The sequence below is a fragment of the Talpa europaea genome, assembly GCF_964194135.1.
Source record: "Talpa europaea genome assembly, chromosome: 10".
NCBI lineage: Eukaryota > Metazoa > Chordata > Mammalia > Eulipotyphla > Talpidae > Talpa > Talpa europaea.
The window spans coordinates 46,728,913-46,742,170 of NC_140077.1; the positions used below are offsets into that span (position 1 = coordinate 46,728,913).

General features: G+C 32.2%; 1 protein-coding gene across 1 annotated transcript in view; it reads left to right on the forward strand.

Moving 5' to 3' along the window:
- Nucleotides 1–13,258, forward strand: part of CTNNA3 (catenin alpha 3) — a gene marked incomplete at both ends in the record, with an annotated part of 1,381,762 nt that overhangs the window by 831,232 nt on the left and 537,272 nt on the right. Inside the window, one exon of the mRNA XM_084245749.1 lies at nt 7,497–7,589. Coding sequence (XP_084101875.1) covers nt 7,497–7,589 — 93 coding nt within the window. The remainder of the gene's footprint in view (nt 1–7,496; nt 7,590–13,258) is intronic.

Consider the following 13,258-nt stretch of genomic DNA (forward strand, 5'->3'; position numbering starts at 1 on the left):
ACCAGAAGTGTGATATTTTTGTTATAATAACCTGAATGGACTAAACACTATTTTTCAGGTAGTAGTATAAGTTATTATTTCTTTTTTCTTCTAAGTAGAAACTCACAGTTTCTTTACATTAATCTTCACTCAGGAGTGTCTAGACAAATAAATGAAAATCAACCCACAGTCTGAAAATAGATCTGTGTGTTATATATGTTTCTGTATGTGTGCATGTGTGTGTGGGGGGGGGGTTGTGGTGGTGGTGGTGGTGGAGGGTATCAGAATCACCTGAACAACTCTTTAAAACTATTTACACCCCTCTTATACCCATCAAAATATCTTGACAGAAGGAAACTGGACTTTTCTTTTAAATAGCTATTTACTGGGATTTTATTATTCTCATCATCTAATTTATCCAAAAAGTTAAGTTCTATTGTTACAGACTTGCTATGGACACAATCTAGTTCCTATTATTGAAGCTATTTGACCTTCTGGATCTATGACTACATATAAGAAAGTTGTCGAGAGAGAGATATTTCACCTTATTAAAAGTAATTTGTGTAATGCTGGACTATCCAGCAATGAGAATTGGCTGCCTTGAAAATGGTGAATTCACTGTCTCTCAAGTATTTACACAGGAGTTGCATGACCATTGCCTGACAGAAAAATAAATGGAAATGAGACAGTGACCGTTCTCCCATATAGAGTGCTGATATACATGGTGATGTGATAATACCATTAACTACATGGACTATATAAAGAATGAATGTGTGACAATGGAAATCTCACCACAGTTTGCTTCATATTCTTGAGTGTTAAATATCTTTGTGATAACTCTGTAAGTGACAGACTAAATGATATATAATGAGCTGCTGTCTAAATAGTGAACATTTTCCTAGCAAATGATGCCATTTCATTTTTCTAAGATGACTGAGAGGACAACTAGTGCTCCTGTGATTTCACATAAAACTTAATATTAGAATGTTAAAATATGGTGTGTCCTGGTATCCTGTAACCTTAAAATACAAATCTTTAGCAAATCAGAACAAAGTAATGGTGAAAAGCAGAGTTAACACCATAGCATAATACAGATACACCTTAAGGATATCGTGAATTTGGTTCCAGACCACCACAATGAATTGAATGTTGCAATAAAGCAAATACATATTTTTTTACCAGTGCATATAAAAATAATGTTAATACTAATGCTATTATATCTAAAAGCTCATGTACACACCTTAATTAAAAATATGTTATTATTAAAACTGATAACTATTATCTAAGCATTAAGCAAACCATATTCTTTTTTGTTGGTGGAGGAAATTGCCTCTGTGTTGGTAGCTGATGAACAAGGAGGATGGTAGTGGGTGTCTATTGTAATTCCTTAAAATAAGACAATGAAGTTTGGTGCATCAATTGACTGTTTGTTACTTAAAAGATTTCTCTGGGGCCTCTCTGGTAGCCTAGGGATTAAGTTTCAGCACTATCAATGTGATGGCCTGACTTAAATTCCCAGCCAGGGAGCTAACCCACATTTGATGCAGCAGACCTCTTCTATCTCACCTGCTGCTCCCCTCAGCAATGTATTTCAGTAGATCCACCTGTTCTGCTCCCCACTTTGGTGGATCTCTGGTGAATCCTCTCACCCCCCTGCCCTGCCCCTCTGGCCTACATCCCCGTTCTACACAGAAGTAAATAAAATCTTAAAAAAAAAAATTTCTCTGTAACATGTAACTCTATTTGTATACCATTATACCCACAATAAAATTTTCAGAAGTGAAGTCATTCCTCTCATATCACTCCATTACTTTATCAACTAAATTTATGTAACTTTCTAAATCCTCTGTTTTCATTGCAACAATGTTCACTGCATATTTACCAGGAATGGCTTACATATCAACGAGGAACAATTCCTCATCCTCCAAAGTTTTATCATGAGATTGTAGCAATTCAGTCCGATCTTTGGACTCCACTTCTAATTCTGGTTTTCTTGCTATTTCTACCACATCTACCATAGAAGTGTTGAATCTCTCAAAGTAATCCATGAGGGTTGGAATCAACTTCTTTCAAACTCCAATTTATGTTGATGTTTTGATGTTCTGTCTTGAATTATGAATAGTCTTAATGGCATCTAGAATGATGAATCCCTTCCAGAAAGTTTTCAACTGATTTTGCCCAGATCCATCAGAGGAATCACTATCTATGGTAGCTGTAGCATTATGAAATGTGTTTCTTAATAAGACTTGAATGGCAACATTACACATTAATCCACATTCTTCAGATTGGATGTTGTTTAGCAGGTTTGCAAACAACATTAATCTACTTGTACATCTCCATCAGAGCTCTTGGGTAAACAGGTTCACTGTCAGTAAGAAGTAATAGTTTGAAAAGGAATCTTTTGTTCTGAGCAGTAGATCTCAACAGTGGATTTAAAATATTCAGTCAATAATCTTGTAAACAGATGTATTGTCATCCAGGCTTTGTTGTTCTATTTATAGAACACAGTCAGAGTAGATTTGGCTATGTTCTTACGGGATCTACGATTTTAAGAATGCTAAATGAGTATTGCTTTCAACTTAAATTCACCAGCTGCATTTGCTCCTAGCAAGAGTCAGCCTGCCCTTTGAAGCTTTTAGGCCTGCAGCTTCTACATCAGTACTTGCTGCTTATCTTGACTTTTATGTTATAGAGACAGCTTCTTACCTTAAATTTCACCATCCTCTGTTAGTTTCAAGCTTTTGAAACTACAGTTTTCTTACCTTTCTGGCTTCACAGCTTTGAAGAGAGCTAGAACCTTGCTCAGAATTAAGTTTCAGCGTAAGGAAATATTATGGCTGTTATAATTTTCTATCCAGACCACCAAAACTTCTTCATGTTAGCAATATGACTGCTTTGCTTTGTTATCGTTTGTGTGTTCACTGGAGTAGCACTTTTAATTTCCTTCAAGAATTTTCTTTTGCATTCACACCTTGGCTAACTATTTCATGCAAGAGACCTAGCTTTCGGCCTATCTTAACTCCTCAGACACTCTCCTCATGGACTTTAATCACTTCTAACTTATGATTTGAAATGAGAGATGAGCAACATTTCCTTTCATTCCAACAGCTAGAAGTCAATGTATGACTGCTAATTAGCCTGATACACAATATTGTTGTGTTTCAGGAAATAGGACCAAGGAGGACAGCAATAGGTGGGCAGCCAGTTCATAGCCAGTCTGAACACATCAAATTTATAGATTAAGTGTGATTATGGCCTAAAACAGTAGATGACCCAAAAACAATTACAATAGTAACATCAAGATCATTTTCATATGTAACAAGATGACCATCACAGATATAATAATAATGAAAAAAACCTGAAAGATTGCACGTTTAAAGAATCAAAAATTAATCATACACCTTAGAGGACAGAAGAACTGGTGATAAGGGGAGAGACTCACAGGAGGAGTGCTGATGAAAAAAATCACTCAGCTTTCAATAACAAAATTGTCCATATTTGAAGTTTTTTATTTGATTTTTATAATTATTGAATATATTATTAATAATGACCTTAATTATTTAAGCTTCTGTAAAATGAAAGAACATTGTGTCACAGACTTCTTTAAAAAAAAAAGTGTGAAACTACCTTAATATCATTAATTCTATTTATTTAGGCTAATTGAGACTTGGACCTAGCTAAATATATATTACAATGTCACAAAAATGTCAGCTCATTCATTTCAATGTGGGAAACTTTGTCAACACTAATTCAGTGTGGAAAAGATATCAAAATCTTAATTAAAACAAAGTAAAATTAAATGAAATTAGTATTATTTAATTTAAAATAAAGCACACACATAACCCTGATTGATGACCTCTCTGTCAGTGGTTGCTTTAAATATGTTTCTTATCCCTCTTTGATTTTGTTTTCCTATATAAGCAGTAGAGGATTAGAGAATTGGGGTCAGAGTTCACAAACTCTGATGTCCTGTGAACTAAAAAATAAATCAAGATTATTAGATTGATCTCAAGGCAGTGAATTTTTCATTCATTTTATCTTGCTTTAATGAGTTCTAATACCTTTAAGTAGACATATTCCCTCATGTTTTCCTGGGGATTCAATCCCTACTCCAGTCTCTGAATTAATATAGTCTCTATGTTTTAATTACTGAAAATGTTTGAGTTAAGTGCTCTTATAGTAAACATTTTGTTAAATTTTCCTGATGAGAAAAATTCTATAATACCACTTGAGAGGGTAAAAGTTCTTTTCCATTCCCCCATCACTAAAAGGATAAAACGAGCTAGAAGGGAATTCATATATTCAGGCTACCTGATATCAGGTCATCTTCACACACAATCTTCCAAAATGCCCCAGTAAATTACATAATATCAGACCTATTTTACAGATGACAAAATAGGTTCAAAGATGTTATCTTGCCCATGGTCAGAAACTTAATTAATTGATGAAGTCAGGATCGAACCCTTATCGGTTTACCTCTAAAACCTCCTATACCCATTTCCCTTAGTGGAAAAAAAAATTGTAAGGCTCTCCTGAACAAAGAAGCATTACACAATTTTTGAAATACTGCAAAATATCTTATTTGCATGCTGGTCTTTATGACCAGTAGAAAGTTGCCTTCAAGCTGTGCTCAGGAACATACTTGACTGTCAAAAGAACCACACAGAATTTAGGAACAATTTGTGTTAGAAGCAATTTGACTTTCATTTACATATTGATGTGACTTTGGAAAATATATCACAAATCACTCAAAATAGACATTTAAGAAATTTGATTTCTAGCATCCATTTTTTTCTGTTTTTTGCAGAATACTAGTATCTTATATGTTCAAATTTATTTCTAGAAAATATCACTGAAAATTTGCATGCCATAGTATGGAAGAGTGCTTGATTACCTACAAGGTTTGTCTGACATAGAAAAGCTCTGGTAAGAAGTTCAGGAATGGAAGATTGAAAGAAAGTTACTATCAGTACTCTCACTAATTAAAAAGTTGTGTTGTATTTTCAATTGGTACTTTTGTAAAACTTAAGTTTGCTAATATGTAATAGAAATTTGTGTTTAGGATGATTGCTATCTTATGTTAATCACTGGGTTAACTTAAACATAGTGGCAAACAAATGTTGAAAATGAAGGTTTATATCTATATATCTATATCTATATCTATATCTATATTTTGCTTGCTCTACCTTCCTGAAATACAATTCAGGAAAATTTGTCCACATTGGTCCCAGACAATTATTTATTTATTTTTATTGAAGTACCATTTTATAGCTTTGCTAGTGTTTTGATAGCAGAGGATTCTACTCCACCTAGGTGTACTGACATTCATCCTCCCACTGCTTAAGTACCCACAGTTTTCCCCATAATCTATTGTGTTTTCCCCTCCAATCCTTTATTTTCACCCCTCTCATTCTCTCTCTGAAAGCCAAATATCTATGGTCAGTTTTCAAGGATTGGTTTTAAAGTTTATCTTTGACCCTTTAGTTTTCTATATTCCTCATGTAAGTGATACCATCTGGTATCTGGTTTATTTCACTTAGGATAAACCCAGCGTACCCATTCTACAAAAATGTTTATTTTTGAAAAGGACAAAAAAAAGAAATTCACAAATTAAAAAATAATGTAAAATTATGTCTTCCTGGGGCCTCATTCTATAATTCGTAAACTTTGGTTTTATCAGGATTCTTCTGATGTAACAGAAAGATTAAGCCAGTATTTTTTGTTTTACCTAAAATAAATGATACTCAAATTTACATATAGATATTTTCTGCAAATGCAGTGCAAGTTATTATAAGACATTAAGACAATTTGACTGCTGAATTTCACTTTCTGTGAGTTAGACTTGGGGTGAGTGAGAAATTCACTGCCCTTTTCAGATAATTCACAATTGTGGTAATTGTATGTCAGACGTGAAAGTTGTGGCATTGTGACCTTCAAGCCAAAAAAGACCTTTTCACGTAAGCCATTTCCATGTCCATTAATAAAATAAACCATGCCCTTCCACACTTAAATAATATATGGCTTTTATTTCATTATATGTAAATATAAACCAAGGGTCCAGTCTACTATATTAAAAGTAATGACAGAGAAAAAACAAAGACTATAAATCCACTTAAGTAACATTTTATGGTACTCCTCAAATAGTGATCTAAAAATATGCTTGTTGTTGGCTTCCACTGAATGCATCTAAACGTGGTTTATCCAAATCTGAATACATTTTGAGTGTGAGCACTAAAAACTAGGATGTGTTAAAAAGTACATGATAACAGACATTAAGAAAGTTAGAAAAATGATTGCTATAAAAATGATCTCTTTGCAATGATGGAGATAAACACCTATTTTGTAGATGAGAAAATTTTGCCTGTGTACATACTCACTCACTGCTGGCAAGAGAAATGGTGAATGAGAGTGAGGTTCAAAGAAGGAAAAGTATCCCAGGCTCTATCTAATAGTCCTTTCGTGTTATGCAATATTTGTAACATTGGCCTTATGTAATGGACAAAAGGGTAATGATTTAGAAAAAACACCCATTTCACTGGAAAAAGAGTGTATGTTTTAAAAAGGCAGAATGAATAAAGGAACTTGAGTGTCACTAACACTTGAATCAAATCAACTGCTGGCATGCAAGCGGTGCCCATGAAATTATAGTAGAAAATCAAGAGCAGGAAAAAGAATTTAATTACCTTGTATTTGTCCAGCTTTGTAGTATATTTGATACTGAATAAAACATGAATAAGGACACAGTCATATTTAATACAATTTAAGTGTACTTAATAGACCTCTGGGAAATAATAAACCAATGACAAAATAATTCATACCCATATGAGATTCCAATAACCTATTAGCGTTCAATCCATAAGATTTTATTCCTGTCCCATGGGAAACCATATTAGTTAGCTTCTTGCTGTTTAGATACTGACACTGAAAAATTGTGTAGGGTTTACTGATTCACTCATTCAGCTTCCTTTTGTTTTAAGCAGTCTTCTAGGGCCCTTTGTCATTATTTGTTTTAACAGATCTATGAATACTTGTATGAAACAGCTGCTAGTGGCAATTTTGAGAATGTTTGTCAATGAGATTTTGTTGTTTGTTTATTTATTTATTGATTGATTGATTGATTGATTGATTGATTGATTGATTTTTACATCATTGTTCATTTTTAACAATATTTTCTCCCCCCCATCCCCTCAGGTGTAGTCCCCATAGAGTTTCCTTCACCAATGCACCCCTGCACCATCACTCAGTCCCCTGTGCTCCTCCCTCCCTCCCTCTGATACCTCTCCCTCCTCCTCCCCTGCAGCACGTCTCTGATTTATAATTGTCTGTTTTTGCTTTTGTTGTGTTTTGTACTGTTATAATTTTTTTACACTGATGTTTTATTTGGTTCCCCTATATTCCTGCTATAAGAGATTTTGAATGACTAGCATACATGTTCTTACTTGGTTAGGTAACAAGTGTTTCTACATTTCCCTGATAATCTGAAATAATTTCTATTCATTATTCTGGATTGATTTAAGGTGGCGAATCTTGCTTGTTCCATGTCAACAAATGAAGATGGGATTAAAATTGTCAAAACTGCAGCCTGTCACCTGGAAACCTTGTGTCCACAGGTATGATAACTAAGTTACTGTCTCTTTTATTCAACTAGCTATAAAATTTATATATATTGCTTCAGAATTTTAGAAATATTGAAATATGCTAAAATACTTATTTCAAACACAGAGAACTATACCCTAAGGTAATGACATGTTCTTTACCAAGGACCTACTATAATTCTTCATTTAGCTCCTGGTTCTTATAATGTTCCCAAAGGGATCATATGAGAATCTTGTGAGAGAAGGGGCACAGTTTGAAATCAAAGTAGCACTTTGTACAACAAATTTTATTTATTTATTTTGGTACCATGGGGTTACAACATTGTAAGATTGAGAGATAAATAGGATCACACCTCTTCAGGTGAATATTAACCACACTACACCCACTACCAGGATACCCATTTCAGATTTAATTTTTTTTTAGTAATTTATTTAATTTTGAAATCTTAAATAGCATGAAAGTATTGACTTCTTTTTTACAATCATCAAAAGAGGGCATACGTTTGGAAATGACAGGAAATTATTTCTTGATATAATTCAGGAGTTTCAAAAAATCTGAATAACATATTTTAGGTAATTATTTCTAGATGATTAGTAGCCTTGAAGTCATGAATCAGGATACATGTAAGAGCACTCTTAAACATCTTGTTTTAGTCTAAGCCAGGCATGCTATTATTAATTATTTCCTAATAAGAACCACCAGTATTGTAGAGATATGAAATACAATAATGATTTGGAAGTTCAAATCTGTGGACATCAGTTAAGATTCTTATTCTATGAAAAATAGAGTAAATTCTTGATCTGTCTTTCTGACAATTTCATTTCTAAACATATTGAAGAAGCAGTACAGGAAATTGCTTCTTTTGGCTTAATATTTATTAACAAGTAAATACTGGCAGGAGAAATAGAATTTAGAAGACCTGCAACTGAGATCACACAACCACTGTCAGTTTTCTATGAAGTCATACAGGGACAGAACACTGCAATAAGGTTTCTAAAGTTGCTCACTCACTTATATGCCTTTCTCAACAACCTATGTGCTCTCATGTCTCCATATCATAGATAATACTTGATGCTGTCATTTTTTAAAAGTCTTTTGAATCCTAAGAATATTAAATATATCTCATTGGTTTTAATTTATAGCTTTTCTCATTACTGAAGAGATTATTTCTTCAAGTGTTTATTAAGAATTTGCATAATTCTATGTATTGACTAAACCTTTTACCAACTTTTAGTTGGATTGTGTATCATTTGCTTACTTAGCTTTGCATTGCTTAAGTTTATTAAAAAGATCTTCTGTGATGATGACTTCTAACTTTTTAAATAATATTTAGCCAAAGAAAATTTTAATATATGCATGTGATCTGTTTTTTAAAACCTTCTATAACTATGTTTTGATCACTTACTCTGTGCCAAGCTTTATGATTTTGTGTTTTATTAGAAAATTTGTCCAAGAAAAAATTTATATATTCCCCATAGTTTCTTTTAAAAAGAATGAAGTATTGTTATTCAAATTTTAGTCTTTATCTGAAATTTATTTTTATGTCTAAAATGAGGTAGAGTTCTATTTTTATTTATAGTGCTAGCCATTGGGTCATCATAGATTTATCCACCATGGATAAATATTTTTAATATTAATATGAAATGCTGCTATTGTTTCACCCACACACACACATCCTTTTAAAATGTTTCCATTATCTCATATATATATATATATTTGTATTCACATATGTGTATACTTATTTACATATACAATACATGCACAATTTTTTTGTAATATATTCTACATATTTAACAAATAAGATATGCATATTAAATTACCTAATATATATAAACATACCATTATTTTGTTGCTATTCCTTATGTAAATATAGATTGACAGAAACGTTGAAGTATGTTTCAAGATACACAAGTTTTAGAGAACTCTGTTCTACTCCACTTATTTATCCCTGAAATAGTATTACAATGTCTTAATTATGGGCTTATCTGAAACTTTGGTATATTAAAGCAAACTGGCATATTTGGTTAAGCTATTACTGTTATTATTTTTTGCTCTTTCATTTAACTTTCAGGATCAACTTGTAAAGTTCCATGAAAATCTGTTAGATTTTTTTATTGAAATAATTAAAGTGCTTTGAATTTTAGATTATTTTAGGGAATATTTATTTTTTTAAGATACTGATTTTTTCCATTAGTAAACATACTTGATGTATCTCCACAATCAGGTATTTTCTTAAAGTCTTCTTGGGATACTCTTTATTTTATTATTTACTACAATAAGTTCCATGATTATATGCTGATAGCTTCCAAATTTTTCTCTACAGGCCAGACCTCTCCCCTAAATACTAGACTCAAATATGTAAAGTTCCATTTCCATTTGATATCTAGAAGACTTCTAAAACTTAAAGTAGCCAAAGGGAACTCCTGATTACCCTAGTTTCCTTTCACTTTGCTACTTCTTCCATGTTTCCAATTTTAGTGAGTGGTGTCACATTTACCTAGTTGTTCTGGGGAAAAAAACCTAAAGGTTTTCCTTTTCATTCATGTAGTAAATATTTATTGAAAATACACTACATTGTAGGCACTGATTATACAACTAGAGAGAAAAAAGTAAATAAAACAGATGCAAAAATGCCCTTGTGAAAGTTCTATTCTTATGCTATCTAATGACCTTTACACCTATCTAATCCATTAACAAGTCCTGTCAATTTCACCAGAAATGCTTTTCTTGAATCTGTATACTTTTCTACATCTTTTCTGTCAGGATATTATCTTATTCCACCATCATCTTTATCTTGGACTACAGAAATATCATCCTGTGTGTTTTATATGCCTTATACTCTATCTCTCTAATCTACTTCTACGTAAAAGTCTTAGTGAAATTTCAAAGATGTTTATCAAAGCAATTGCTTTCCCAAGACTTACCAGTAGAATGCAAACATTTTTATGGCTTAATCAGTCTTTTTATGAACTTCCTACTGTGAACTTTCAAACCTACCCGATTTTTTTTTTCCTTTTCATCCCTTAAATCGCTACATATTGACTTTTCTGTTTCTAGAACACTGTGTAAGTTCCTTTCCAGTAGAAATACTAGCTGTATTGGGTAATTTCCCAGTGCTCTTTCTCCATACAGTCATTTGGACAGCTTCTGTTACAGTGAATTATGAAAACCCAAATATTATCTTCTCAGAGATCAATTTCCCTAAATCATTCCTCCAGCTAGACCTTAATACACCACTATATTTCTTTCTTTTAAAAATCTATATCATATCCTAAAACTTTTTTATTATTTTGTTATTTTATAGTATACATTCCTCACACCATGAAGGAAATTATTTGGTCTTTTTTATTCATTACTTATACTTCCTATACCTAACAGAAGTTCAGATTTTATTGGATGTTTGATAAACATTTGTCCACTATATAAATAAATAATAGAGTACCAACGATGATAAATGATTGTATATAGAGACAGAGCAAAGGCTTTTTGCAATCTCTTCTGTCATCCTGTTACTAACATAATATGTCCTCTCTTTGACAACATGAAAATATTGATAGTATAATTAGTTTGAATTGATCCGATCTTAAAAAATCCATAAAATGACTGATCAATGTACAGTTGCTAACCAAACTTCCATTGGTGGGCTATAGTGATCTGTTATTGTCCAGGCTCATTTCCATGTCTTACTAATGCTAAAATTATAGAACAAAGTTATTAAATTTTTAGGTTAAATATAAGAGGATAATTAAAGTATATTAAATGAAAAAATTCACCCACAATGAATTCAGATATTCAAGAATATGAAGTAAATCTTATATTCCAAGTGAAATATGATAAATATAAATATTAAGCCACACATATTGAACACTATAAAACAAATTTCAAAAATAAGGAGTGGAAGAAACATGATTGAGTAAAAATTTAACCTCCAAAAGACTTAGAGGTTTTAGTTGATAATTATCTTAATGCAAATCAGCAGTCTGGTTTAACAGTAAGAAAAACTAATATGATTGAACATTTTCCCACCAAAGAATAAGTACTAAAAACTTATTCTCAACCTTCTCTATACTTCAAAATTATTTTTAAGTGGTTTAAAGTGGTAATTTTGTTTATACAACACACCCTAAATTTCTAAATTATCACATCTGGAGGGTACCTTAGTTCTGTGTGTGTACACACATCTTTTTCAGTGTTTCACTTTGCCACAATATGTATTGAAATAGAACATGCACACACATTTAGGTCTACTAATTCCACTTCCAGCAGTTGGTGTTATAGCCACACATGTGCACATGCATAGAAGTCTGTGAAAATGATTTTTATGCAACTTCTCTGTAATGGGAAAAACTAGAACCAACCTGAATGTTTAGCAGAGAATGTCAAAAGCTATTTAGAGTAATAAGCCAGCTCAATATATGTTTCAGAATGGTCATAAAATAATATAAAAAGGCAAATTTCAAATGACGGTATATTATGTCATTTATGTAAGAAAAAAGGGGGAGATATAAGAGTTATATGTTTACGTATTTATAGAACATTTTTCAAAGGGTTAACAGTGTTGACACTTAATAGACTGTTGACAATGTTTTCTTCCAAGAAGTGAGACTAAAGATAAAGAACAAGGAATAATAATTTTGCGTTCTATGTTATTTCTTTTAGGACAATAAATTTCATTGAAAAAAAGTATGTTTTAATATCTACATAAAGTCCAAGGAATTAAAAAAAAAATCCTAGATTGATTCTCGAGTGAATTAGGTTGATAAAACACCAAATCAGGAAGAACTGATTGGCAACATTTACTTCCTGTTTAATATAATTGAATCACCTAGGTTTCAGTGAATTGACTTACCCTGTTTCTTATAGTGCCTAAAGGAGTACAGCTGTGATGCTTCTCCCAGTTACATGTGTCACACTTAAAAAAAAAGGATTGTCACTGGGAGCATATTAACAGAGGATGTATGAAATAGTGACAAGAATTGAAGCTATGCCATTTGAAATACTCATAAAAGCAACAGGGAATTTTTGGTCAGGAAAAAGTAAGAGTTAGAGAGACATGATCACTGTCATCAAATGTTTAAAGGGCTATGATGTGAAAGACTTACTCGGAAAGTCCCTGAGGGGCAGAACTACAAACTCTGAGCAGAAGCTAGGAGGATAAAGATTTCACCTCAATATAGAATGAGTTTCTAACAGAGCTAACCTGAAAGGGATTGACTTTTTTAAGGACAGACTTGGAGTTTCTCGATGCCAGAGTCATTTAAACACAGGAAGAGGGAGCATTTGACTAAACTTTATATAAATGATATAAGTCATGGGTGAGAAGTTGGCATATATGTTTTAAATTCCCGACCCTGAGATTCCATAATGAATCTATCTTTAATATAAAAGAAATAAATGTGATCTGAAAGATTACATTTCTAGAGTATTAAAGCTGTTTTAACTTACCCGAGCAGGAGGATAAAGCTATCTATAGATTTTAACCCTTGTTCCATTTTAAAAAAGATCTTGGAAGGATATTTTAAAAGTAAACATTTTATATTTGTATGTGTCATAAAAAAGAGAAAGAAAGAATTCAATATTCTAGAATAATTTTGAGTGTTTGGACTAATATTTTTCAACTCATAAAGTATAATTTAATAAAGGAAAATATGGGCCTTAGGTTAAATAAAATATTTTGCACAAA